This window comes from Bufo bufo (genome assembly GCF_905171765.1).
Source record: "Bufo bufo chromosome 4 unlocalized genomic scaffold, aBufBuf1.1 SUPER_4_unloc_3, whole genome shotgun sequence".
In the NCBI taxonomy this organism is placed as follows: Eukaryota; Metazoa; Chordata; class Amphibia; order Anura; family Bufonidae; genus Bufo; species Bufo bufo.
The window spans coordinates 25,599-53,186 of NW_024399993.1; the positions used below are offsets into that span (position 1 = coordinate 25,599).

Below are 27,588 nucleotides of genomic sequence, written 5' to 3' on the forward strand. Positions count from 1 at the left end.
CGCACATCACAACAAGCGGGGGTCTTCACCGAACACACACAATCACACAGGGCACACCTCTTACCGACAGCACAAACTTCTGATCCATGTATTTCTTTGCCACGTTGGGCTGAAAGTCGGGAGACTCCAGAAATCTGAGAAAAAACTCATAAACCAGCTGAGGAACGAAAGAAAATGTCAACTGTAAGTGATAGTCATATCCAAGGGGCAACCTACCCAACACTGGAAGACCCCAGCATGTTAAGGTCCTTTAACCTTTCCTGGTAAGTTTTATAGAAACCTAGAATGTGTCGGCAGATAAGAACCATTTGGCCCATCTAGTCTGCCCAATATACTGAGTACTATGGATAGTCCCCGGCCCTATCTTATATGAAGGATGGCCTTATGCCTATCCCATGCATGCTTAAACCCCTTCACTGTATTTGCAGCTACCACTTCTGCAGGAAGGCTATTCCATGCATCCACTACTCTCTCAGTACAGTAATACTTCCTTATATTACTTTTAAACCTTTGCCCCTCTAATTTAAAACTGTGTCCTCTTGTGGTAGTTTTTCTTCTTTTAAATATGCTCTCCTCCTTTAACGAGTTGATTCCCTTTATGTATTTAAAAGTTTCTATCATATCCCCTCTGTCTCTTCTTTCTTCCAAGCTGTACATGGGTCAATAACCCTCCACCATGTGAAATCCAAGGGGAAACCTACCCAACACTGGAAGACCCCAGCATGGGTCAATAACCCTCCACCATGTGAAATCCAAGGGGAAACCTACCCAACACTGGAAGACCCCAGCATGGGTCAATAACCCTCCACCATGTGAAATCCAAGGGGCAACCCACCCAACACTGGAAGACCCCAGCATGGGTCAATAACCCTCCACCATATCAAAACCAAGGGGAAACCTACCCAACACTGGAAGACCCCAGCATGGGTCAATAACCCTCCACCATGTCAAAACCAAGGGGAAACCCACCCAACACTGGAAGACCCCAGCATGGGGCGATAATCACAAACCCACACATCCTGCTCTCTCCACATTATAGGACACAGCACAGCCTAGAATGTGGCAAACGTGGAAAGTGCCACTACCTGCAGATGGGGCCATGCAGCCTCCAGTGTAGGCTCATCCTCCTCCGGGTCAAACTCTGCTCCGCTGGGGTTAGAAGAGGGTGGAAGTGGCCGGAATAAATTCACTGAGAACTGAGAAGTGCAGGACAGTAGTTACAGAAAACACAGAAGAAACTACAGAGAAGAACATACAGCACCACATGTTCTCCTGAAATGCTCTGTGCTGCTGACCATCCAGATAAGAAGGAAGGGAGGTTCTTACCATGTGCACGGCCTCGGGGTAGATGCAGTCAGTCACCACATCGCGGCTGTGAGTGATGTACTCCACCATCTCGCTGAGCGCCGCTCTCTTCACCTCTTTATATTTCAGGTCACTGAGAGGATCAGAAACAAAATCGAAGAGGACGCAGCACTGTCGAATCTTCTGGACAAACAGGGTCTCCCGCTCCTCTCCCAGGGGGCAATCTGTGAAGGGAGACAGAAGGGCTGTAGAGGTCAGCAGCTTAACCCTTGGGGACCAACGTTTTCTCGTCATCTTCCCAGAGGTGGAAGGTCACTGTATTGGGGGGCTGCACGTTCTAATGGCTCCATTTAAAGGGTTTCTGTCAGCACAATGTTCACTATTAAACAGGCTGACATTCTACATGTGCAAATGTCACCTGAATTTAACTCTGCTATTCTTTTTTTTCAGTGCCCCTGTTTTTGTGCAATTATAACTTTTATTATATAAAAATTAGCCTCTAGGAGCGGGGGGGGGGGGGGGGGGGGTGTTGCATCTGCTCCTAGAGGCTCCGTTCTCCCACCCCGTGCCACGCCCTTCTACTCTTGATTGACAGGGCCAGGCCAGCGTTGGTCTCATTTCCGTCTGCCAGGGAAATCTCGCGCCTGCGCCATCCTTTTCAGTACTCGCGAAGGCGCAGTAAGGGAAGGATGCTTGCCGGCTGCCTCACTGCAGTTATAATTGCACAAAAACTGGGGCACACTGAAAAAAAAAAATAAATAGCAAAGTTAAATTCAGGTGACATTTGCACATGTCAGCCTGTTTAATAGAGAAAATTGTGGTGACAGAAACCCTTCCCTTGGACTTCCACATCGATAGGTCATCAATATCTGATCCTGAATCCCCAGGCACCAGCTCCACTCTGTGCCGGTTACTGCGCTCAGCTACACTCACTCGAATACAGCAGCAACCAAGAGTGGACCTTGCAGAGGGTGGAGCTGTGCTTCTGATCGGTGGGGGTGCCAGGCCCCCAGATCGGTGGAGCTGTGCTTTGTTGTGCATTTTCATACGTATACAATATTATCCAATGACCTTATAACCAAAATGAATGCTCATCTCATTGCCTTTAAGAGGAAATCAGCCTGAACCAAAGTTCTGTTATGTGGCTGAGGAAGCCAAGATGAGTTCATGGCAAGTTCAGTTTATATAAAAATAATTGTGAACATAAACGGACATTGTATTTAAAAATTATTGCTAAAGATATGGGTTTATCTATGGGGAGTAAACTAGCCTCCTCAGACATGTCTGTCTGAAGGGAACAAGGTTGTTTCATGGATAAGCCATGACGTGATAAGGATTCATATCCTTGAGGCACACCTGCTGTATGAGGTTCAATTTATATATTCATAATTATATTATATATATCTCTGTATGGTATATTTAGTTTACAACATATTTTAACCAATAATTCATATAATGTGTTATCTATGTGTAACAATGTATCGATTTATATATATGTTATACCATGTATTTATCATTTAGAATGTATTGTAGAAGGTACAGAAACATTAAAGTAAGTTTATGTTAATTGAATTTCTGAGAAGAGTAAATGTTATTTCAAAACAATAGCTATTCATGGATGTAGATAAGTGAAATGTACAAGTTCCGATGCCAAGCATCAAAGCCGCTATATAAAATTTTTATCAAGTTAACATATATTTCAAAAAGATAGGAGAAGACGGCCAACTCCAACAAGTCCAGGATATAGGTAATTAAAAGTGTCAGGAAAAGACCTTCCTCAATGATGTGTATTAAAAAGGTCAAGAAGGTCATGTTAACCTTTTTATTAGATATTTAGTTTTAAATATTTAAGGTTGTGATGTTCATCTGCAGTACCACAGTGCCATCTGGAGGCAGATGGACAATATTATATTATTTCATTATTTGTTTTATGCCATATTAGGAGTTAATATGACATCATGATGTTATTAGCATGCGAATACACCCACCTTACCCGATTGGAAATCCCTAATCTAGAAGGGGATGATTCTTAGATAAGGGGGGGGGGAATAATTACTCGTGTGCAGAGCATTAGGAGAGAGCGAGAGATCCATAGATCCATCCACCCATTCATTCAATCAAAAAGAAAACTTTACCAGAAGAAACTTGGATTATTTTTTGGATTACTAGGAAAGTTCTTCAGAACTGGTCCCATCTGAACTCTGTCTACCTTTGACCCGGTAACGTATATTTTGTTTACTACTCGTGATATTAATAAGATATTTCTCTCGGTATATAGCCAAGAGTTCCCATACTGTGGGAATATATAGTGTTAGGTGCCTCCATAATGCTGATTATTCTCTTAGCAAAGATGCATATTGTTAATGGAAGATCTGACATTATTTGAAAAGAGGACTAAGCCCTTGAAAAGTTATATTCCCTAGTCTGATTGCCGAGCTGAATATTTTATCATATTAATATCATATTTTTGATTGGTCATAGGAAAACAGAGTCAAGGGATAACAGTTATTTTCCTGTATAATCCGTGTTTTATTGTTACAGTGGAGGAAATAATTATTTGACCCCTCACTGATTTTGTAAGTTTGTCCAATGACAAAGAAATGAAAAGTCTCAGAACAGTATCATTTCAATGGTAGGTTTATTGTAACAGTGGCAGATAGCACATCAAAAGGAAAATCGAAAAAATAACTTTAAATAAAAGATAGCAACTGATTTGCATTTCATTGAGTGAAATAAGTATTTGAACCCCTACCAACCATTAAGAGTTCTGGCTCCCACAGAGTGGTTAGACACTTCTACTCAATTAGTCACCCTCATTAAGGACACCTGTCTTAACTAGTCACCTGTATAAAAGACACCTGTCCACAGAATCAATCAATCAAGCAGACTCCAAACTCTCCAACATGGGAAAGACCAAAGAGCTGTCCAAGGATGTCAGAGACAAAATTGTAGACCTGCACAAGGCTGGAATGGGCTACAAAACCATTAGCAAGAAGCTGGGAGAGAAGGTGACAACTGTTGGTGCGATTGTTCGAAAATGGAAGGAGCACAAAATGACCATCAATCGACCTCGCTCTGGGGCTCCACGCAAGATCTCACCTCGTGGGGTGTCAATGGTTCTGAGAAAGGTGAAAAAGCATCCTAGAACTACACGGGAGGAGTTAGTTAATGACCTCAAATTAGCAGGGACCACAGTCACCAAGAAAACCATTGGAAACACATTACACCGCAATGGATTAAAATCCTGCAGGGCTCGCAAGGTCCCCCTGCTCAGGAAGGCACATGTGCAGGCCCGTCTGAAGTTTGCCAATGAACACCTGAATGATTCAGAGAGTGACTGGGAGAAGGTGCTGTGGTCTGATGAGACCAAAATAGAGCTCTTTGGCATTAACTCAACTCGCTGTGTTTGGAGGAAGAAAAATGCTGCCTATGACCCCCAAAACACCGTCCCCACCGTCAAGCATGGGGGTGGAAACATTTTGCTTTGGGGGTGTTTTTCTGCTAAGGGCACAGGACAACTTATTCGCATTAACGGGAAAATGGACGGAGCCATGTATCGTGAAATCCTGAGCGACAACCTCCTTCCCTCTGCCAGGAAACTGAAAATGGGTCGTGGATGGGTGTTCCAGAACGACAATGACCCAAAACATACAGCAAAGGCAACAAAGGAGTGGCTCAAGAAGAAGCACATTAAGGTCATGGAGTGGCCTAGTCAGTCTCCGGACCTTAATCCAATCGAAAACCTATGGAGGGAGCTCAAGCTCAGAGTTGCACAGAGACAGCCTCGAAACCTTAGGGATTTAGAGATGATCTGCAAAGAGGAGTGGACCAACATTCCTCCTAAAATGTGCGCAAACTTGGTCATCAATTACAAGAAACGTTTGACCTCTGTGCTTGCAAACAAGGGTTTTTCCACCAAGTATTAAGTCTTTTTTTGTTAGAGGGTTCAAATACTTATTTCACTCAATGAAATGCAAATCAGTTGCTATCTTTTATTTAAAGTTATTTTTTCGATTTTCCTTTTGATGTGCTATCTGCCACTGTTACAATAAACCTACCATTGAAATGATACTGTTCTGAGACTTTTCATTTCTTTGTCATTGGACAAACTTACAAAATCAGTGAGGGGTCAAATAATTATTTCCTCCACTGTATATCCTGTTTGATAAACAGAAGATCCTAAGTTTCTCTTGGTATATGAGTCTGTTTGTTAAAGGTATGACACTGGTCGTCATAAATCACTAAGTCACACTGTGCTGATCAGATAGGGGTGTGTTAGCACCACCGTGTGGTACAGTGCTTCTGATCGGTGGAGGTGCCAGGCCTCCTGATCGGCAGAGCTGTGCTTCTGATCGGTGGGGGTGCCAGGCCCCGTGATCAGATAGTGATAACCTATCCTGAGGAAAGATCATCAATATGCAGAGCCTGGAAACACCCTTTTAACACAACTCCCACCGATTTCCCTGATTGGTGTTCATTCAAGAACAAAAGGTCAACCCTGTTTGGTAAGAGAACTGTCCATGTCTCAGAGCTGCAGAAGTTGTGCCTCTCTGCAACTTCTCTCATAATCTCAGGCCGACAGGAGATAACCTATAATAAAGCTTGGCCAGGGGATTTCCAACAGTAGCCCTCCACCTCCTCGGAATATTATGGTCCTCCCTCATGCATCCACTCAGTCTCCCTTTCATACTGGTGTGCTCCAACCTCTGCCCTTCTCCTTGACCTCTCTCTTCTGTGCTCCAGCCTCGGCTATTCTCTTTCACCGTACCCCCTCTCTATGTTCCAGACTCTGCTCTACTTCTTGATCTTGTCCTCTGTCATGATCCCTCCCGTGACAGAGGTTAGAAGATCTGAGAGACTTGTATCACGTGAGGTTATCTGACAGCATCTCAGTTTTCACTTTGCAGTGTTGTTGTTGGTAATGACCACACCTTATGTCAGGTGCAGCTTGTAGTCATTACTGCTCCTCTATTTAATCTGGACTCACACTTCTTACCATGCGGTTGATATTCTCTGCCTGGAGTTGGAAGAGCTGGTGTGTTGTCCTCATCTGAGTTCCTGCCCATCCATTTTCTATATAAGATAAGTGTATTTCTGTTGCTCCCATTTGCTCGTCGCTTACTAGGCCTCAGGGAGACTCTGGTTTATTTATCTGGGAAGAACCAATCCTAGGGCTTTTCAGGGTTTCTAGGGCCTAGGTATACGGTGTATGAATATTCCCACCTTCAGGGTCTAATCATACTGACAGAAGTCAGGGCTAGGTTTAGGGTTTCTGTAGGTGGTCACCATTTCCCTGTCCCTAGCCTTGAGGCCTAGTTCCGGTTTATTTTCCTTCTGTTGTCTTTCTGGTGTTCCTCCCCTCCCCTTACACTGTGACATTATCAACCGCCTAAAAAAAAATTTGTTTGTGTCAGTGCAGTGATGGATACGATTTCTGCACTGGTCGGACAACTGCAGGGACTGTCTTCGGAGGTAGCTGACCTCCGCACGACCGTCTCACAGATCCAGAGACTGCAGGCGGCTGGTTCTGGCAGCGGGAACCAGGCCTGCCCTGAACCTAAGGTCGCTCTCCTGGACAGATTTTCAGGGGTAAAGTCACAACTTTATTCGGTTCAGGGAGTCATGCAAATTATATTTTAGACTACGTTCTAACTCTTCTGGAGACGAGAGTCAAAGAGTAGGTATAATCATTTCGTTACTTAAAGATGATGCTCAATCTTGGGCTTTTTCTTTGCCGACCGGATCACAGTCCCTCCGATCGGTAGATGAATTTTTCAGAGCTCTAGGTCTTATCTACGATGACCCAGATTGGATCTCCCTGGCCGAGATTAAGTTGCGTGGCTTACGGCAGAGAGAGCATTCTGCGGAGACCTATTGCTCTGAATTTAGGAGATGGGCTACGGATACGAAGTGGAATGATCCACCTATCCGTAGTCAATTCTGTCAAGGGTTATCTAAGAGCCTGAAGGACACGTTGGCGTTTCACGAATATCCTGAGTCATTGGAGGCGGCCATGTCCCTTGCTGTACGTATTGATAGATGCCTGAGAGAGAGATCTAAGGTTCCTCACTCTCAGGACGTACTATCATATAAGGTGGCGGCCTCCTCCGACTCTTTTGCTTAGAGAAACACTTGAGTTTATGTCTGGTGATGAACCAATGCAGCTGGGGGGAGCGACCCCTGGACCTGGTAATAAGAACTTTAGGCATAAGATGAGGCTCTGCTTTTTCAGTGGAAAAAGGGGACATTTTGTTAACGTTTGTCCTTATGTTCAGCGGCAGGGTGACAAAGAAAAAAAAATGTGTTTAATCCTCATCTCACTCTTGGTGGTGTGGGTAGGGAATCTGAGAATTTACGTTTGTCATTTGCCAGTAGTACCTGATTTCTCCTGTCTGCCGAGGTGGCGATAGATTCCAAAACGGTGGGAATTGAAGTGTTTATTGACCGTGTGGCAGGGGTTAACCTAGTTGATGGTCAGTTTGTCCGTATGCATGGATTGACAACAAGTGCATTAGACAAAAATATTTCGGTGTTTGCAATTGATTCCGCTCCACTCACACAGAAAGGTTTATCACAAATGGTGCAGGACATCCGTTTAAAGGTGGGTGATTTTTATCAAGAATCCATTTCGTGTTTTCTGCTGAAAGGTCTGCCTGGTCCCTTGGTGTTAGGTTTACCATGGTTAAGCAAACATAATCCTACCATCGATTGGCAAGCGAAACAGATTCTTGATTGGAGTGATTATTGCATCGACAACTGTCTTAGCACATCGCTTTATATGGTAGCTACTAAAGTTGTACCTTCCTTTATTTCATATTTTTCTGATGTATTCTCTAAAAGTGGAGACCAGGAGTTGCCTCCACATTGGGAGTATGATTGCCCCGTCAAACTTGTTCCCGGAGCTAGGTTGATCAAGTCTCGGTTGTATAATCTTTCCAAACCCAAAAGAGCCCCTATGCGAGAATATATCACCGAGAGTTTGGCCAACAGTCATATTAGACCATCCAAATGCACAGTGGATGCAGCGTTCTTCTTTGTTGAGAAAAAGGACGGAACTCTTAGGCCATGTTTGGACTTCCGTGAGCTTAATCGCATTACTGTCCGTGATCCCTATCCCCTTTTTTTGATCCCGCATTTGTTCAATCAGATTGTCGGTGCCAAGGTGTTCTCTAAGTTGGATTTGAGGGGGGCATATAATCTGATAAGGATCAAGGAGGGGAACGAATGGAAGACGCCTTTAATACCCCTGAGGGTCATTTTGAAAATATGGTCATGCCTTTTGGGTTAACCAATGCTCCTGCGGTTTTTCAACATTTCATCAATGACATCTTTCATCATCTGGTAGACAGGTTTGTTGCGGTGTATCTGGATGATATTCTGATTTATTTTCCTGACATGGAGACGCATCAGGATCACGTGAGACAGGTCTTACAGATCCTAAGAGAGAATAAATTGTATGCCAAGATGGAAAAGTGTATATTTGCATTTCCGGAAGTGCAATTTCTGGGCTACCTACTCTCATCTTCAGCTTTTCGTATGGATCCTAAAAAGGTCCGTGCTGTGTTGGACTGGGATCGACCCGAAGATCTGAAAGCGCTTATGCGACTTTTGGGGTTCACCAAATACTACCGTAAATTTATTTTGAACTACTCGACTGTGGTTAAACCTTTAAGGACATGACTAGGAAAGGTTCGGATCTCTCAGTCTGGTCTGATGAGGCATTACAAGCCTTTTCAGCTGTGAAGGAATGTTTTGCTTCTGCTCCTATACTGATGCAACCTGATACATCAACTTCCACAATGAAAGGCTATGACACATCAGAGGTAGGGGTAGGAGCAGTCTTTTTGCAGGGTCCTTCACCTAGTAAATGGCGCCCATGTGCTTTCTTCTCAAAAAAGCTCTCAGCTGCTGAGAAAAATTATGACGTGGGTAATAGAGAGTTGCTGGCCATTAAGTTGGCTTTTGAGGAATGGCGTCATTGGTTGGAAGGAGCGATTCATCCCATTATGGTAATTACCGATCACAAAAATCTGGCTTATCTGGAGTCGGCTAAACGACTAAACTCAAGGCAGGCCAGATGGTCGTTGTTTTTACCAGATTTAATTTCGTTGTCACCTTTCGCGCTGGGATTAAGAATGTCAAGACGGACGCTTTGTCGCGTAGGTTTCTTGGGGGGTGATTCGGAAGATCCTACTCAGATATTGGCTGAAGGGGTGGTAATATCTGCCCTTTATCCTGACCTTAAGGCAGAAGACTTGGAGGCCCAGGGTGATGCATCGGATTCCTGTCCGAGGGTTATGTGTCAGTTTGTGGTACTTATGCACGTGCTAAGGGGACACATACTCAGCCTTCAGGATCTCTACTTCTGTTGTCCATCCCATCCCGACCTTGGACTCAATTGTCCATGGACTTTATCACAGATTTTCCAAATTCCTCAGGAAAAACTGTGATTCTGGTGGTTGTTGACCGCTTCAGCAAGATGTCGCACTTTATAGCATTACCAGTTCTACCTAATGCTCAAATTTTTGCACAAGTGTTTGTCGATAACATCGTGAAGCTACATGGCATTCCCTCTGATGTGGTGTCTGATAGGGGGACTCCGTTTGTATCCAGATTCTGGAAGGCGTTCTGTACTCGCCTGGGGTACAATTGTCCTTCTCTTCTGCCTTTCATCCTCCATGGAACGGACTGGAAATTTATTTGAGATGATTTGTCTCAGACAATTAGGAGCAGTGGTCTTCATTTTTGTCTTTGGCAGAGTTTGCCATAAATAACCGTAGACATGAGCCTACTGATAAGTCGCCGTTTTTTGGGGCATTTGGGTTCTATCCACAGTTTGGCACATTTTCTGGTACTGAGATTTCTGGTATACCGGAAGAAGAAAGATTTTCTTCTTTGTCATCTATTTGGGCGGAAAAAAAAACAAGCAACAAGTATAAACGGATGGCTGACAAGAGACATGTGAGTGGTCCGGACACGAGAGTGGGTGATTCTGTGTGGCTGTCCACAAGAAACATTAAGTTGAAGGTACCTTCTTTGAAGTTGGGTCCAAGGTTTATTGGTCCATATAAGATCTCTGCCATTATTAACCCGGTAGCCTTTCGTCTTGAACTTCCACAGGCTTTAAAAATTCATAATGTTTTCCACAAATCATTGCTGAAGAAATATGTCGAACCTGCTAACCGTCCTCCTTACTGCTGGCTCCTGTCATCGTGGATGGTAATCTTGAATTTCAGATCTACAGGATAGTGAACTCACGTATTCTCCGTAGATCCCTCCAATATCTTGTGAGAGTCATTCACAGGGCTCATCCGGATAAGGTTGGTCCTGGGTGTCCGGAGGTCACCCGTAGAAGGGGGGGGGGGGGGGGGGGGGGGGGGGGGGGGGGGGGGGGGGGTAATGTCACGATCCCTCCTGTGACAGAGGTTAGAAGATCTGAGAGACTTGCATCACGTAAGGTTATTTGACAGCCAGCATCTCGGTTTTCACTTTGCAGTGTTGTTGTTGGTAATGACCACACCTCTTGTCTCAGGTGCAGCTTGTAGTCATTACTGCTCCTCTATTTAATCTGGACTCACACTTCTTACCATGCGGTTGATATTCTCTGCCTGGAGTTGGAAGAGCTGGTGTGTGGTCCTCATCTAAGTTCCTGCTCACCCATTTGCTATATAAGATAAGTGTACTTCTCTTGGTATTCTGTTGCTCCCATTTGTTCGTCACTTACTAGGCCTCAGGGAGATGCTGGTTCGTTCATCTTGGAAGGATACAGTAGTCTTAGACCCCGTCACCAATCCTAGGGCTTTTCAGGGTTTCTAGGGCCTAGGTTTCCGGTGTATGAATATTCCCACATTCAGGGTCTATTCATACTGACAGGAGTCAGGGCTAGGTTTAGGGTTTCCGTAAGTGGTCACCATTTCCCTGTCTCTAGCCTTGAGGCCTACCTAGTTCCTGGTAATTTTCCTTCTGTGGTCTTTCTGGTGTTCCTCCCTTCCCCTTACACTGTGACATCCTATCTCTCCTGTGCTCCAGCCTCCACCCACCTCCTTGTCCTCTCTCTTCTGTGCTCCAGCCTCTGTTCTTCTTCTTGAACTCTTCCTCTCTCTTCTGTTCTCCAGCGTCTGACCTTCTCCTTCACAGTGTCTCCTCTCTATGCTGCAGACTCTGCTCTTCTTCTTTACCTTGTCCTCTCTCTTCTGTGCTCCAGCCTCTGCCCTGCTTCTTGACCTTGTCCTCTCTTCTGTGCTCCAGTCTCCACCCATCTCCTTGTCCTCTCTCTTCTGTGCTCCAGACTCTGCTCTTCTCCTTCACCGTGTCCCCTCTTTTGTGTGCTCCAGCCGCTGCCCTTCTCCTTCACCTTGTCCCCTCTCTTCTATTCTCCAGCCTCCGCTCTTCTCCTTCACCTTGTCCTCTCTTCTGTGCTCCAGCCTCTGCTCTTCTCCTTCACCTTGTCCCCTCTCTTTTGTGCTCCAGCCTCCAACTTTCTCCTTGTCCTCTCTCTTCTGTGCTCCAGCCTCCGCTCTTCTTGACCAGGTCCTCTCTCTTCTGTGCTCCAGACTCCACTCTTCTCCTTGACCTTGTCCTCCCTCTTCTGTGCTCCAGCCTCTGCCCTTCTCCTTGACCTCCCTCTTCTGTGCTCCAGCCTCTGCCCTTCTCCTTGACCTTGGCCTCTATCTTCTGTGCTCCAGGAGCCCAATTTGCACTGGTTTGACATACTGGTTTATAACAGAATAATAATAATGGATAATGGTTTATGGCAACGGTCAGTAAGAAACTCTGTTGTGACAGAGACCTCCTGCATCTGTCAGAAATCTATAACTCTTCCTCTCCAGTGATTGTCACTATTACTGCATTGTGTAAAGGCTGATGTTAGTGATGCGTTTCACATATTGTATAGTAAAGACAGGATAGGGACAGTCTAAAAGGAGAACTTTATTGATGTTTATGTGTGAGGGGTAAAATTGTTTGGTGCGACTTATCTGACATCTAGATCCGGATGCTGTTAAAGAGGACCTTTCATGGGTCCAGACATTATGAAATAAGTAGGGGGCTGTGTAGGGCATAGTGAAGGGATGTAAGATCGCTTACTAGTTTATCTGTGTGCCGCTGCGTTCACCAGCGCAGGGCTGTCTCCTCATCACAGCCCATCTTCTCACTCCCCACCAGGAGCATTATAGGGCTTTGTTAGTGTGCTATGCGTTCTGTAGGCAATCAAACTTAAAATAATCAATTAGACATAGCCACAGAATTAGTTCACCATGCATGGCCACCAGCAAAGACCACCCCCGAGACATGGCGGCACCTCAGGCACAGCTGATCACAGACACCCACTCAGAGCCAAATACAGTAATCCAGATATGGTTGCACGAGCCGCAGGCCATAGCTGCGCAGGTAGGCAGCCAATCAAACAGAACTGCACTACACAAGCAGACGGCTACAAGAATAAACACCGAGGCAATCAGCTACACAAGCATAGAAGCCAGGAAATTAGTCACCCCACCACAAAAAAAACGTGGCTCAAAGCCAGCCGGGCCCGACAGGCACGGACCCAAGGGTCAACCAGCCCGACAGGCACCGACCCAAGGGGCAACCAGCCCGACAGGCACCGACCCAAGGGGCAACCAGCTCGACAGGCACCGACCCAAGGGGCAACCAGCCCGACAGGCACGGACCCAAGGGTCAACCAGCCCGACAGGCACCGACCCAAGGGGCAACCAGCCCGACAGGCACCGACCCAAGGGGCAACCAGCCCGACAGGCACCGACCCAAGGGGCAACCAGCCCGACAGGCACCGACCCAAGGGGCAACCAGCCCGACAGGCACCGACCCAAGGGGCAACCAGCCCGACAGGCACCGACCCAAGGGGCAACCAGCCCGACAGGCACCGACCCAAGGGGCAACCAGCCCGACAGGCACCGACCCAAGGGGCAACCAGCCCGACAGGCACCGACCCAAGGGGCAACCAGCCCGACAGGCACCGACCCAAGGGGCAACCAGCCCGACAGGCACCGACCCAAGGGGCAACCAGCCCGACAGGCACCGACCCAAGGGGCAACCAGCCCGACAGGCACCGACCCAAGGGCATAGAATGCAAAAGGTATTCATAGAATCAAAGGTATTTAGCCAGGAAGGCCTTAAGTCAACCTTCCAGTCTCTGAAGCCAGGAGGCAGTCAACCGGGCCCCAGAGCCAGGAGGCAGTCAACCGGGCCCCAGAGCCAGTCAACCGAGCCCCAGAGCCAGCAGGAAGTCAACCGGGCCCCAGAGCCATAGAGCAGGGATGCCCAACCTGCGGCCCTCCAGCTGTTGCAAAACTACAACTCCCAGCATGCCAGGGCAGCCTACAGGCATCAGCCTACAGCAGTAAATGATGTGAGTTGTAGTTTTACAACAGCTGGAGGGCCGCAGGTTGACATCCTTGAGATAGAGTATCAAAGATTCAAAAATCTCAATCACGCTAAAGGCACCAAACAGATTCACACCAACCACACAACACAAGTGTTCGCAGCATACCCCGTCCAATCCATCACAAGGTGCTCCCGGACAGGAAACCAGACTGAGGGAGGAAGTGTCTGTTCCCTTTTAATTGCTCAGAAAACAAGTGTGCCTTGTGATTGATGGGGGAGAGAGGGATAGATAACATGCCCAGAAGTCTATGTTATCCCCCCCCCCCCGAGACATGTACAGTTATACTGGGAAAGAGAACCTGTGTCTCTCCTCTGTGCAGCCTGTCCGCACGCCCCCTACTCCTCCTCCACACTGACTGAAGGGGGTCAGCTTTACCTCTTACAGATGCGAGCATAATCTTGTTTGAAACGTGTTAAGATTTTAAGCAAGAACGAGATCGCAGTGCTAGGCGATCTACATGGAGATACAGCCTTTAGAAATCGGGTAGAAGTGGAGGGGACATGCATCTCCACTGGGATCCATTTCTAAGAACTGAAACTTGCCATGTATGGTGCCACGCCATCTTGGTCTTGTTTAAAAGCTTAGATTAGCTTTGGCCCTCATGCCCACAATGTCATTTCATGCTTAGTTTTGCCGATCCGACAGAACATGTCTTATTCTGCTCCGCCTTGTGGAGAATAGCCCTCTCTACTGAAGTGGCCCCGTCCTACAGACACACAGCCCTGAACGTTCGTTCAAAACTACTGTCCCTGCCTTAACCATGGGGGGAGAGAGCGTGGCAAGTAACGATGGGGGGGGGGGAGAGAGCTTGGCGAGTAACGATGGGGGGGGAGAGAGCATGGCGAGTAACGATGGGGGGGGAGAGAGCATGGCGAGTAACGATGGGGGGGGGAGAGAGCATGGCGAGTAACGATGGGGGGGGAGAGAGCATGGCGAGTAACGATGGGGGGGGAGAGAGCATGGCGAGTAACGATGGGGGGGGAGAGAGCATGGCGAGTAACGATGGGGGGAGAGAGCGTGGCGAGTAACGATGGGGGGGAGAGAGCCTGGCGAGTAACGATGGGGGGAGAGAGCGTGGCGAGTAACGATGGGGGAAGAGAGCGTGGCGAGTAACGATGGGGGGGAGAGAGCGTGGCGAGTAACGATGGGGGGGAGAGAGCGTGGCGAGTAACGATGGGGGGAGCGAGCGTGGCGAGTAACGATGGGGGGAGAGAGAGCGTGGCGAGTAACGATGGGGGGAGAGAGAGCGTGGCGAGTAACGATGGGGGGGAGAGAGCGTGGCGAGTAACGATGGGGGGGAGAGAGCGTGGCGAGTAACGATGGGGAAGAGAGAGCGTGGCGAGTAACGATGGGGGGGAGAGAGCGTGGCGAGTAATGATGGGGGGGAGAGAGCGTGGCGAGTAACGATGGGGGGAGGACCACTTGCCCCCCTCAGAGGGGATTAATGCCGCTGACGGCTGCGGAGCACACGGCCTCTTACCTTTCAGAGGTGGAAGTTTGTGCAGTTCTCTGTTCTTGCTGAGGCTGAATCTGGATGAACTCTGCCTTCGCTCCCGCTTCACCACTTGTCCTCCACCGCCATACTGGATCTTGTTTAGCTGAGTTGTGGGCGGAGCGCTGGGGCTGGGGCGCTTGTTCACCCCCTGCTGAGCCTTTAGACAGGAGAAGTACAGCATGTTACTACCAGGGAGCGAATGCAGCCACTGGGTCACATCTCCTTACCGTAATCCACACCGCCCTACACATCTCCTTACCGTAATCCACACCGCCCTACACATCTCCATACCGTGATCCACACTGCCTTATACATCTCCGTTCCGTGATCCACACCGCCCTACACATCTCCATACCGTGATCCACACCGCCCTACACATCTCCATACCGTGATCCACACTGCCTTATACATCTCCGTTCCGTGATCCACACCGCCCTACACATCTCCATACCGTGATCCACACCGCCCTACACATCTCCGTACCGTGATCTACACCGCCCTACACATCTCCGCACCGTGATCCACACCGCCCTACACATCTCCGCACCGTGATCCACACCGCCCTACACATCTCCTTACCGTAATCCACACCGCCCTACACATCTCCATACCGTGATCCACACTGCCTTATACATCTCCGTTCCGTGATCCACACCGCCCTACACATCTCCATACCGTGATCCACACCGCCCTACACATCTCCGTACCGTGATCTACACCGCCCTACACATCTCCGCACCGTGATCCACACCGCCCTACACATCTCCGCACCGTGATCCACACCGCCCTACACATCTCCTTACCGTAATCCACACCGCCTTATACATCTCCATACCGTGATCCACACCGCCCTACACATCTCCATACCGTGATCCACACCGCCCTACACATCTCCTTACCGTAATCCACACCGCCTTATACATCTCCATACCGTGATCCACACCGCCTTATACATCTCCATACCGTGATCCACACCGCCCTACACATCTCCATACCGTGATCCACACCGCCCTACACATCTCCTTACTGTAATCCACACCGCCTTATACATCTCCATACCGTGATCCACACCGCCTTATACATCTCCATACCGTGATCCACACCGCCCTACACATCTCCCTACCGTGATCCACACATCTCCCTACCGTGATCCACACTGCCTTATACATCTCCGTTCAGTGATCCACACCGCCCTACACATCTCCATACCGTGATCCACACCGCCCTACACATCTCCGTACCGTGATCTACACCGCCCTACACATCTCCGTACCGTGATCTACACCGCCCTAAACATCTCCGTACCGTGATCCACACCGCCCTACACATCTCCTTACCGTAATCCACACCGCCTTATACATCTCCATACCGTGATCCACACCGCCCTACACATCTCCGTACCTTGATCCACACCGCCCTACACATCTCCGTACCGTGATCCACACCGCCCTACACATCTCCGTACCGTGATCTACACCGCCCTACACATCTCCGTACCGTGATCTAAACCGCCCTAAACATCTCCGTACCGTGATCCACACCGCCCTACACATCTCCTTACCGTAATCCACACCGCCTTATACATCTCCATACCGTGATCCACACCGCCCTACACATCTCCGTACCTTGATCCACACCGCCCTACACATCTCCGTACCGTGATCCACACCGCCCTACACATCTCCGTACCGTGATCTACACCGCCCTACACATCTCCGTACCGTGATCTACACCGCCCTAAACATCTCCGTACCGTGATCCACACCGCCCTACACATCTCCTTACCGTAATCCACACCGCCTTATACATCTCCATACCGTGATCCACACCGCCCTACACATCTCCGTACCTTGATCCACACCGCCCTACACATCTCCGTACCGTGATCCACACCGCCCTACACATCTCCGTACCGTGATCCACACCGCCCTACACATCTCCGTACCGCGATCCACACCGCCTTATACATCTCCATACCGTGATCCACACCGCCCTACACATCTCCGTACCGTGATCCACACCGCCCCGCAATCTACATGCAGGGTCCACCCCGCCCTATACATCTCCATACCGTGATCCACACCACACCACACCGCAATCTACACGCAGGGTCCACCCCACCCTATACATCTCCTTACCGCTATCCACCCCGCCCTATACATCTCCGTACCTTGATCCACACTGCCCCGCAATCTATACGCAGGGTCCACCCCGCCCTATACATCTCCGTACCGTGATCCACCCCACCCTACACATCTCCGTACTGTGATCCACACCGCCCAGCAATCTACATGCAGGGTCCACCCCACCCTACACATCTCCATACCGTGATCCACACCGCCCCACACTCTACATGCAGGGTCCACCCCGCCCTACACATCTCCTTACTGAGATCCACACCGCCCTACAAATCTCCATACCGTGATCCACACCGCCCCACACTCTACATGCAGGGTCCACCCGCCCTACACATCTCCTTACTGAGATCCACACCGCCCTGTAATCTACACGCAGGGTCCACCCCATCCTACACATCTCCATACCGTGATCCACACCGCCCCACACTCTACATGCAGGGTCCACCCCGCCCTACACATCTCATACCTCAGCTCCTCCCTGATCGCTCCTCCTCTCCTCTGATCCCTCAGATCCCCCCTGCTTGCTCCTCCTCTCATACCTCAGCTCCTCCCTGCTCGCTCCTCTTTTTCTGTCATCCCTCGGTTCCTCTCTGCTCGCTCCTCCTCTCCTCTCATAGCTCAGCTCCTCCCTGCTCGCTCCTCCTCTCCTTTCGTCCCTCAGCTCCTCCCTGTTTGCTCCTCCTCTCCTCCCTGCTTGATCCCCTTTTCCTCTCATCCCTCAGATCCTCCCTGCTTGCTCCTTCTCGGATTCCTCAGATCCTCCCTGCTCGCTCCTCCTCTCATACCTTAGCTCCTCCCTGCTCGCTCCTTCTCTCATCCCTCAGATCATCCCTGCTTGCTCCTTCTCTCATACCTCAGCTCCTCCCTGATCGCTCCTCCTCTCCTCTGATCCCTCAGATCCCCCCTGCTTGCTCCTCCTCTCATACCTCAGTTCCTCCCTGCTCGCTCCTCTTTTTCTGTCATCCCTCGGTTCCTCTCTGCTCGCTCCTCCTCTCCTCTCATAGCTCAGCTCCTCCCTGCTCGCTTCTCCTCTCATCCCTCGGCTCCTCCCTGCTCGCGCCTCCTCTCCACTCATCCCTGCTCAATCCTCGGATCCTCTCTGCTCGCGCCTCGCTCCTCTTTTTCTGTCATACCTCGGTTCCTCTCTGCTCGCTCCTCCTCTCCTCTCATAGCTCAGCTCCTCCCTGCTCGCTCATCCTCTCCTTTCGTCCCTCAGCTCCTCCCTGTTTGCTCTTCCTCTCCTCCCTGCTTGATCCTCTTTTCCTCTCATCCCTCAGATCCTCCCTGCTTGCTCCTTCTCGGATTCCTCAGATCCTCCCTGCTCGCTCTTCCTCTCATACCTTAACTCCTCCCTGCTCGCTCCTTCTATCATCCCTCAGATCCTCCCTGCTTGCTCCTTCTCTCATACCTCAGCTCCTCCCTGCTCGCTCCTCCTCTCCTTCCGTCCCTCAGCTCCTCCCTGCTTGATCCTCGGATGCTCTATGCTCGCTTTTTCTCTCTGCTCATCCCTCGGCTCCTCCCTGCTCGCTCCTCCTCTCCTCCTGTCCCTCCGCTCTTCCCTGCTCGCTGCTCAGATCCTCTCTGCTTGCTCCTCCTCTCCTTCCATCCCTCAGATTCTCTCTGCTTGCTCCTCCTCTCCTTCCGTCCCTCGGCTCCACCCTGCTAGATCCTCGAATTCTCTCTCCTCTTGTCACTCAGCTCCTCCCTGCTCGCTCCTCGGCTTCTCCCTGCTCCCTCTCAGCTCGCTCCTCTTTTCCTCTCATCCCTCAGATCCTCCCTGCTTGCTCCTCCTCTCATCCCTCAGCTCCTCCCTGCTCGCTCCTCCACTCATACCTCAGCTCCTCCCTGCTCACTCCTCTACTTCCATCCCTTGGCTCCTCCCCTCCTCTCATCCCTCAGCTCCTCCCTGCTTGCTCCTCTTTTCCTCTCATCCCTCAGATCCTCCCTGCTCGCTCCTCCTCTCCTCTCATACCTCAGCTCCTCCCTGCTCACTCCTCCTCTCCTTCAGTCCCTCAGATCCTCCCTGCTTGATCCTCGGATGCTCTATGCTCGCTTCTCCTCTCATCCCTCGGCTCCTCCCTGCTCGCGCCTCCTCTCCACTCATCCCTGCTCAATCCTCGGATCCTCTCTGCTCGCGCCTCCTCTCCGCTCATTCCCCAGGCACCTCCCTGCTCGCTCCTCAGATTCTCTCTGCTCGCTCTTTCTCTACTCCCGTCCCTTGGCTCCTCCTCTCCGTTAGCTCCTCAACATTCGTCCCTCCTCTCACTCCTGCTCACCGGTCGGCCCTGTATAGATGTATTTCCTTCCGATTATCAAGCCTGATGAAGGTGGCGGCTAAAACACGTAGCTCGCCTTTTATTTCCAGAGTAATAAATAATCTTATTGACCGCGAGCAGCGCGCTTCCGTTTTGTCTTTATTGTTCCTTGTTGAGCTTGTGTTCCTTTAAAGGCTAAATGATAATAAAGGGGTTCTCTGACTGCAGCAGATGATGTTTATCCTGTAGATGCAGATAAAGGGGTTCTCTGACTGCAGCAGATTACATTTATCCTGTAGATACAGATAAAGGGGTTCTCTGACTGCAGCAGATGACGTTTATCCTGTAGATACAGATAAAGGGGTTCTCTGACTGCAGCAGATGACGTTTATCCTGTAGATGCAGATAAAGGGGTTCTCTGACTGCAGCAGATTACATTTATCCTGTAGATACAGATAAAGGGGTTCTCTGACTGCAGCAGATGACGTTTATCCTGTAGATGCAGATAGAGATCTATCATGGTGAATGGGACAAGGGTTCTAGTCCCTAAGGGGGCTAAAAGTTAGTAAAAAAAAAACACAAAAAATATTAAGTATAAATGAAAAAGATTTATAAAAAAAAAAAAATACACATTAACAATAAACATATTAATTTTCAGCAGATTTGTGTAGGAATTATTTTTTTCTCAAAAATGAAAATTCCCAGAATATCGGTATAAATTATCGGCTATCGGCCTGAAAGTTCACAAATTATCGGTATCGGTCCTAAAAAATCAATATCGGTCGATCCCTAGAGCGGACTGAAAGAGAACAAAGTACAGAGACATCCAGAAGACGAGGAGCGGACTGAAAGAGAACAAACTACAGAGACATCCAGAAGACGAGGAGCGGACTGAAAGAGAACAAAGTACAGAGACATCCAGAAGACGAGGAGCAGACTGAAAGAGAACAAAGTACAGAGACATCCAGAAGACGAGGAGCAGACTGAAAGAGAACAAAGTACAGAGACATCCAGAAGACGAGGAGCGGACTGAAAGAGAACAAAGTACAGAGACATCCAGAAGACGAGGAGCGGACTGAAAGAGAACAAAGTACAGAGACATCCAGAAGACGAGGAGCGGACTGAAAGAGAACAAAGTACAGAGACATCCAGAAGACGAGGAGCGGACTGAAAGAGAACAAAGTACAGAGACATCCAGAAGACGAGGAGCGGACTGAAAGAGAACAAAGTACAGAGACATCCAGAAGACGAGGAGCAGACTGAAAGAGAACAAAGTACAGAGACATCCAGAAGACGAGGAGCGGACTGAAAGAGAACAAAGTACAGAGACATCCAGAAGACGAGGAGCGGACTGAAAGAGAACAAAGTACAGAGACATCCAGAAGACGAGGAGCGGACTGAAAGAGAACAAAGTACAGAGACATCCAGAAGACGAGGAGCAGACTGAAAGAGAACAAAGTACAGAGACATCCAGAAGACGAGGAGCAGACTGAAAGAGAACAAAGTACAGAGACATCCAGAAGACGAGGAGCGGACTGAAAGAGAACAAAGTACAGAGACATCCAGAAGACGAGGAGCGGACTGAAAGAGAACAAAGTACAGAGACATCCAGAAGACGAGGAGCGGACTGAAAGAGAACAAACTACAGAGACATCCAGAAGACGAGGAGCGGACTGAAAGAGAACAAAGTACAGAGACATCCAGAAGACGAGGAGCGGACTGAAAGAGAACAAAGTACAGAGACATCCAGAAGACGAGGAGCGGACTGAAAGAGAACAAAGTACAGAGACATCCAGAAGACGAGGAGCGGACTGAAAGAGAACAAAGTACAGAGACATCCAGAAGACGAGGAGCGGACTGAAAGAGAACAAAGTACAGAGACATCCAGAAGACGAGGAGCGGACTGAAAGAGAACAAAGTACAGAGACATCCAGAAGACGAGGAGCGGACTGAAAGAGAACAAAGTACAGAGACATCCAGAAGACGAGGAGCGGACTGAAAGAGAACAAAGTACAGAGACATCCAGAAGACGAGGAGCGGACTGAAAGAGAACAAAGTACAGAGACATCCAGAAGACGAGGAGCGGACTGAAAGAGAACAAACTACAGAGACATCCAGAAGACGAGGAGCGGACTGAAAGAGAACAAAGTACAGAGACATCCAGAAGACGAGGAGCGGACTGAAAGAGAACAAAGTACAGAGACATCCAGAAGACGAGGAGCGGACTGAAAGAGAACAAAGTACAGAGACATCCAGAAGACGAGGAGCGGACTGAAAGAGAACAAAGTACAGAGACATCCAGAAGACGAGGAGCGGACTGAAAGAGAACAAAGTACAGAGACATCCAGAAGACGAGGAGCGGACTGAAAGAGAACAAAGTACAGAGACATCCAGAAGACGAGGAGCGGACTGAAAGAGAACAAAGTACAGAGACATCCAGAAGACGAGGAGCGGACTGAAAGAGAACAAAGTACAGAGACATCCAGAAGACGAGGAGCGGACTGAAAGAGAACAAACTACAGAGACATCCAGAAGACGAGGAGCGGACTGAAAGAGAACAAAGTACAGAGACATCCAGAAGACGAGGAGCGGACTGAAAGAGAACAAAGTACAGAGACATCCAGAAGACGAGGAGCGAACTGAAAGAGAACAAAGTACATACTAGGGTTGTTTTGATATCAAAACCGAATCAGAATTTTGGTACCATAAAGAAGTATTGCGATACTTGATACCACACGAAAAATAAAACACCAAAAGCCGCCGCGTGCAATCCGCATTTTATGGAACATCCGGCCGACAATCGAACAGTCCGATCCTATTTTTTGGGGGACAAGGTGACTAAAAATGGTGAATCGTGCAGTTTTTATTCTCTTTTTTCTGTTCCAGCGTTCACCGCATAGGAGATCTTTTAAATATTTTAATAGTTTGGACTTTTCGGACGTGGCGACATGCGATATGTTTAGGCTACTTTCACACTCGCGTTTGGTGCGGATCCGTTCAGATAATACAACCGCATGCATCCGCTCAGAACGGATCCGTTTATATTATCTTTAACATAGCAAAGACCGATCCGTTTTCTATTGTGTCAGAGAACACGGATCCGTTTCATCAGGCGGACACCAAACCGCTGCAGGCCGCCTCCAGAGGGGAACGGAGACTGAACGGAGGCAAACTGACACAGCGGATCCTTATCCATTCAGAATGCATTAGAATGCATGTGAGAGCCCTGAACGGATCTCAGAAACGGAAACTAAAACGCCAGTGTGAGAGCAGCCTAATTTGTCTATTGTTTATATATTTTATATGGAAAATTGGGAAAAGGGGCGATTTATACTTAATATTTTGGTGGGGTAAACTTTTTATTTATTAATTTTTTTTACACTTTTTTTAAAATAACTATTTCCCCCTTAGGGGCCAGAACCTGGGATCGTGTCATCCCTTGTCCTATTCACCCTGACAGAGCTCTATCAGGGTGACTAGGACCTCACACTGTCCCTGCTGTCCTGTGCATAGTACACACAGCAGCAGGGATGTTACCATAGCAGCCAGGGCTTCAGTAGTGTCTGATAGATCTATCAGGGTGACTAGGACCTCACACTCTCCCTGCTGTCCTGTGCATAGTACACACAGTAGCAGGGATGTTACCATGGCAGCCAGGGCTTCAGTAGTGTCTGATAGAGATCTATCAGGGTGAATAGGACCTCACACTCTCCCTGCTGCCCTGTGCATAGTACACACAGCAGCAGGGAGGTTACCATAGCAGCCAGGGCTTCAGTAGTGTCTGATAGAGATCTATAGGGTGAATAGGACCTCACACTGTCCCTGCTGTCCTGTGCATAGTACACACAGCAGCAGGGAGGTTACCATGGCAGCCAGGGCTTCAGTAGTGTCTGATAGAGATCTATCAGGGTGAATAGGACTTCACACTGTCCCTGCTGCCCTGTGCATAGTACACACAGCAGCAGGGAGGTTACCATGGCAGCCAGGGCTTCAGTAGTGTCTGATAGAGCTCTATCAGGGTGAATAGGACCTCACACTCTCCCTGCTGTCCTGTGCATAGTGCACACAGCAGCAGGGATGTTACCATGGCAGCCAGGGCTTCAGTAGTGTCTGATAGAGCTCTATAGGGTGAATAGGACCTCACACTGTCCCTGCTGTCCTGTGCATAGTACACACAGCAGCAGGGATGTTACCATGGCAGCCAGGGCTTCAGTAGTGTCTGATAGAGATCTATTGTGGTGACTAGGACCTCACACTGTCCCTGCTGTCCTGTGCATAGTACACACAGCAGCAGGGAGATTACCATGGCAGCCAGGGCTTCAGTAGTGTCTGATAGAGATCTATCAGGGTGACTAGGACCTCACACTCTCCCTGCTGTCCTGTGCATAGTACACACAGCAGCAGGGAGGTTACCATGGCAGCCAGGGCTTCAGTAGTGTCTGATAGAGCTCTACTGTGGTGACTAGGACCTCACACTGTCCCTGCTGTCCTGTGCATAGTGCACACAGCAGCAGGGAGGTTACCATGGCAGAAAGGGCTTCAGTAGTGTCTGATAGAGCTCTATCAGGGTGAATAGGACCTCACACTCTCCCTGCTGCCCTGTGCATAGTACACACAGCAGCAGGGATGTTACCATAGCAGCCAGGGCTTCAGTAGTGTCTGATAGAGCTCTATCAGGGTGAATAGGACCTCACACTCTCCTTGCTGTCCTGTGCATAGTGCACACAGCAGCAGGGAGGTTACCATGGCAGCCAGGGCTTCAGTAGTGTCTGATAGATCTATCAGGGTGACTAGGACCTCACACTCTCCCTGCTGTCCTGTGCATAGTACACACAGCAGCAGGGAGGTTACCATGGCAGCCAGGGCTTCAGTAGTGTCTGATAGAGCTCTATTGTGGTGACTAGGACCTCACACTCTCCCTGCTGCCCTGTGCATAGTACACACAGCAGCAGGGAGATTACCATGGCAGCCAGGGCTTCAGTAGAGTCTGATAGAGCTCTATCAGGGTGAATAGGACCTCACACTCTCCCTGCTGTCCTGTGCATAGTACACACAGCAGCAGGGAGGTTACCATGGCAACCAGGGCTTCAGTAGAGTCTGATAGAGCTCTATCAGGGTGAATAGGACCTCACACTCTCCCTGCTGTCCTGTGCATAGTAGACACAGCAGCAGGGAGGTTACCATGGCAACCAGGGCTTCATTAGTGTCTGATAGAGCTCTATCAGGGTGAATAGGACCTCACACTCTCCCTGCTGTCCTGTGCATAGTACACACAGCAGCAGGGAGCTGACCATGGCAGCCAGGGCTTCAGTAGTGTCTGATAGAGCTCTATTGTGGTGACCAGGACCTCACACTCTCCCTGCTGTCCTGTGCATAGTACACACAGCAGCAGGGAGATTACCATGGCAGCCAGGGCTTCAGTAGTGTCTGATAGAGCTCTATCAGGGTGAATAGGACCTCACACTCTCCCTGCTGTCCTGTGCATAGTACACACAGCAGCAGGGATGTTACCATGGCACCCAGGGCTTCAGTAGTGTCTGATAGAGCTCTATTGTGGTGACCAGGACCTCACACTCTCCCTGCTGTCCTGTGCATAGTACACACAGCAGCAGGGAGCTGACCATGGCAGCCAGGGCTTCAGTAGTGTCTGATAGAGATCTATCAGGGTGAATAGGACCTCACACTCTCCCTGCTGTCCTGTGCATAGTACACACAGCAGCAGGGAGGTTACCATGGCAGCCAGGGCTTCAGTAGTGTCTGATAGATCTCTATTGTGGTGACTAGGACCTCACACTGTCCCTGCTGTCCTGTGCATAGTACACACAGCAGCAGGGAGGTTACCATGGCAGCCAGGGCTTCAGTAGAGTCTGATAGAGCTCTATCAGGGTGACTAGGACCTCACACTCTCCCTGCTGTCCTGTGCATAGTACACACAGCAGCAGGGAGGTTACCATGGCAGCCAGGGCTTCAGTAGTGTCTGATAGAGATCTATTGTGGTGACTAGGACCTCACACTCTCCCTGCTGTCCTGTGCATAGTACACACAGCAGCAGGGAGGTTACCATGGCAGCCAGGGCTTCAGTAGAGTCTGATAGAGCTCTATCAGGGTGAATAGGACCTCACACTCTCCCTGCTGTCCTGTGCATAGTGCACACAGCAGCAGGGAGGTTACCATGGCAGCCAGGGCTTCAGTAGTGTCTGATAGAGATCTATCAGGGTGAATAGGACCTCACACTCTCCCTGCTGTCCTGTGCATAGTACACACAGCAGCAGGGAGGTTACCATGGCAGCCAGGGCTTCAGTAGTGTCTGATAGATCTCTATTGTGGTGACTAGGACCTCACACTGTCCCTGCTGTCCTGTGCATAGTACACACAGCAGCAGGGAGGTTACCATGGCAGCCAGGGCTTCAGTAGTGTCTGATAGAGCTCTATCAGGGTGACTAGGACCTCACACTCTCCCTGCTGTCCTGTGCATAGTACACACAGCAGCAGGGAGGTTACCATGGCAGCCAGGGCTTCAGTAGTGTCTGATAGAGATCTATTGTGGTGACTAGGACCTCACACTCTCCCTGCTGTCCTGTGCATAGTACACACAGCAGCAGGGAGGTTACCATGGCAGCCAGGGCTTCAGTAGAGTCTGATAGAGCTCTATCAGGGTGAATAGGACCTCACACTCTCCCTGCTGTCCTGTGCATAGTGCACACAGCAGCAGGGAGGTTACCATGGCAGCCAGGGCTTCAGTAGTGTCTGATAGAGATCTATTGTGGTGACTAGGACCTCACACTCTCCCTGCTGTCCTGTGCATAGTACACACAGCAGCAGGGATGTTACCATGGCAGCCAGGGCTTCAGTAGTGTCTGATAGAGATCTATTGTGGTGACTAGGACCTCACACTCTCCCTGCTGTCCTGTGCATAGTACACACAGTAGCAGGGAGGTTACCATGGCAGCCAGGGCTTCAGTAGAGTCTGATAGAGATCTATTGTGGTGACTAGGACCTCACACTCTCCCTGCTGCCCTGTGCATAGTACACACAGCAGCAGGGAGGTTACCATGGCAGCCAGGGCTTCAGTAGTGTCTGATAGAGCTCTATCAGGGTGAATAGGACCTCACACTCTCCCTGCTGCCCTGTGCATAGTACACACAGCAGCAGGGATGTTACCATGGCAGCCAGGGCTTCAGTAGTGTCTGATAGAGCTCTATCAGGGTGAATAGGACCTCACACTCTCCCTGCTGCCCTGTGCATAGTACACACAGTAGCAGGGATGTTACCATGGCAGCCAGGGCTTCAGTAGTGTCTGATAGAGCTCTATTGTGGTGACCAGGACCTCACACTCTCCCTGCTGTCCTGTGCATAGTACACACAGCAGCAGGGAGATTACCATGGCAGCCAGGGCTTCAGTAGTGTCTGATAGAGCTCTATCAGGGTGAATAGGACCTCACACTCTCCCTGCTGTCCTGTGCATAGTACACACAGCAGCAGGGATGTTACCATGGCACCCAGGGCTTCAGTAGTGTCTGATAGAGCTCTATTGTGGTGACCAGGACCTCACACTCTCCCTGCTGTCCTGTGCATAGTACACACAGCAGCAGGGAGCTGACCATGGCAGCCAGGGCTTCAGTAGTGTCTGATAGAGATCTATCAGGGTGAATAGGACCTCACACTCTCCCTGCTGTCCTGTGCATAGTACACACAGCAGCAGGGAGGTTACCATGGCAGCCAGGGCTTCAGTAGTGTCTGATAGAGCTCTACTGTGGTGACTAGGACCTCACACTGTCCCTGCTGTCCTGTGCATAGTACACACAGCAGCAGGGAGGTTACCATGGCAGCCAGGGCTTCAGTAGTGTCTGATAGAGCTCTATCAGGGTGACTAGGACCTCACACTCTCCCTGCTGTCCTGTGCATAGTACACACAGCAGCAGGGAGGTTACCATGGCAGCCAGGGCTTCAGTAGTGTCTGATAGAGATCTATTGTGGTGACTAGGACCTCAC

The 27,588-nt window shown here is 49.4% G+C and overlaps 1 protein-coding gene across 1 annotated transcript in view; it reads right to left on the reverse strand.

The window, feature by feature from the left end:
* The window catches only part of LOC120982864 (serine/threonine-protein phosphatase 2A 56 kDa regulatory subunit delta isoform-like), a gene marked incomplete at its 3' end in the record, with an annotated part of 71,386 nt that overhangs the window by 25,594 nt on the left and 18,204 nt on the right, over positions 1-27,588 (reverse strand). Inside the window, exons 3-6 of the mRNA XM_040413038.1 lie at positions 15,189-15,360; positions 1,327-1,529; positions 1,086-1,196; positions 65-157 (exon numbers count right to left, since the gene is read on the reverse strand). Of these exons, the coding sequence (XP_040268972.1) occupies positions 65-157; positions 1,086-1,196; positions 1,327-1,529; positions 15,189-15,360 (579 nt within the window). The remainder of the gene's footprint in view (positions 1-64; positions 158-1,085; positions 1,197-1,326; positions 1,530-15,188; positions 15,361-27,588) is intronic.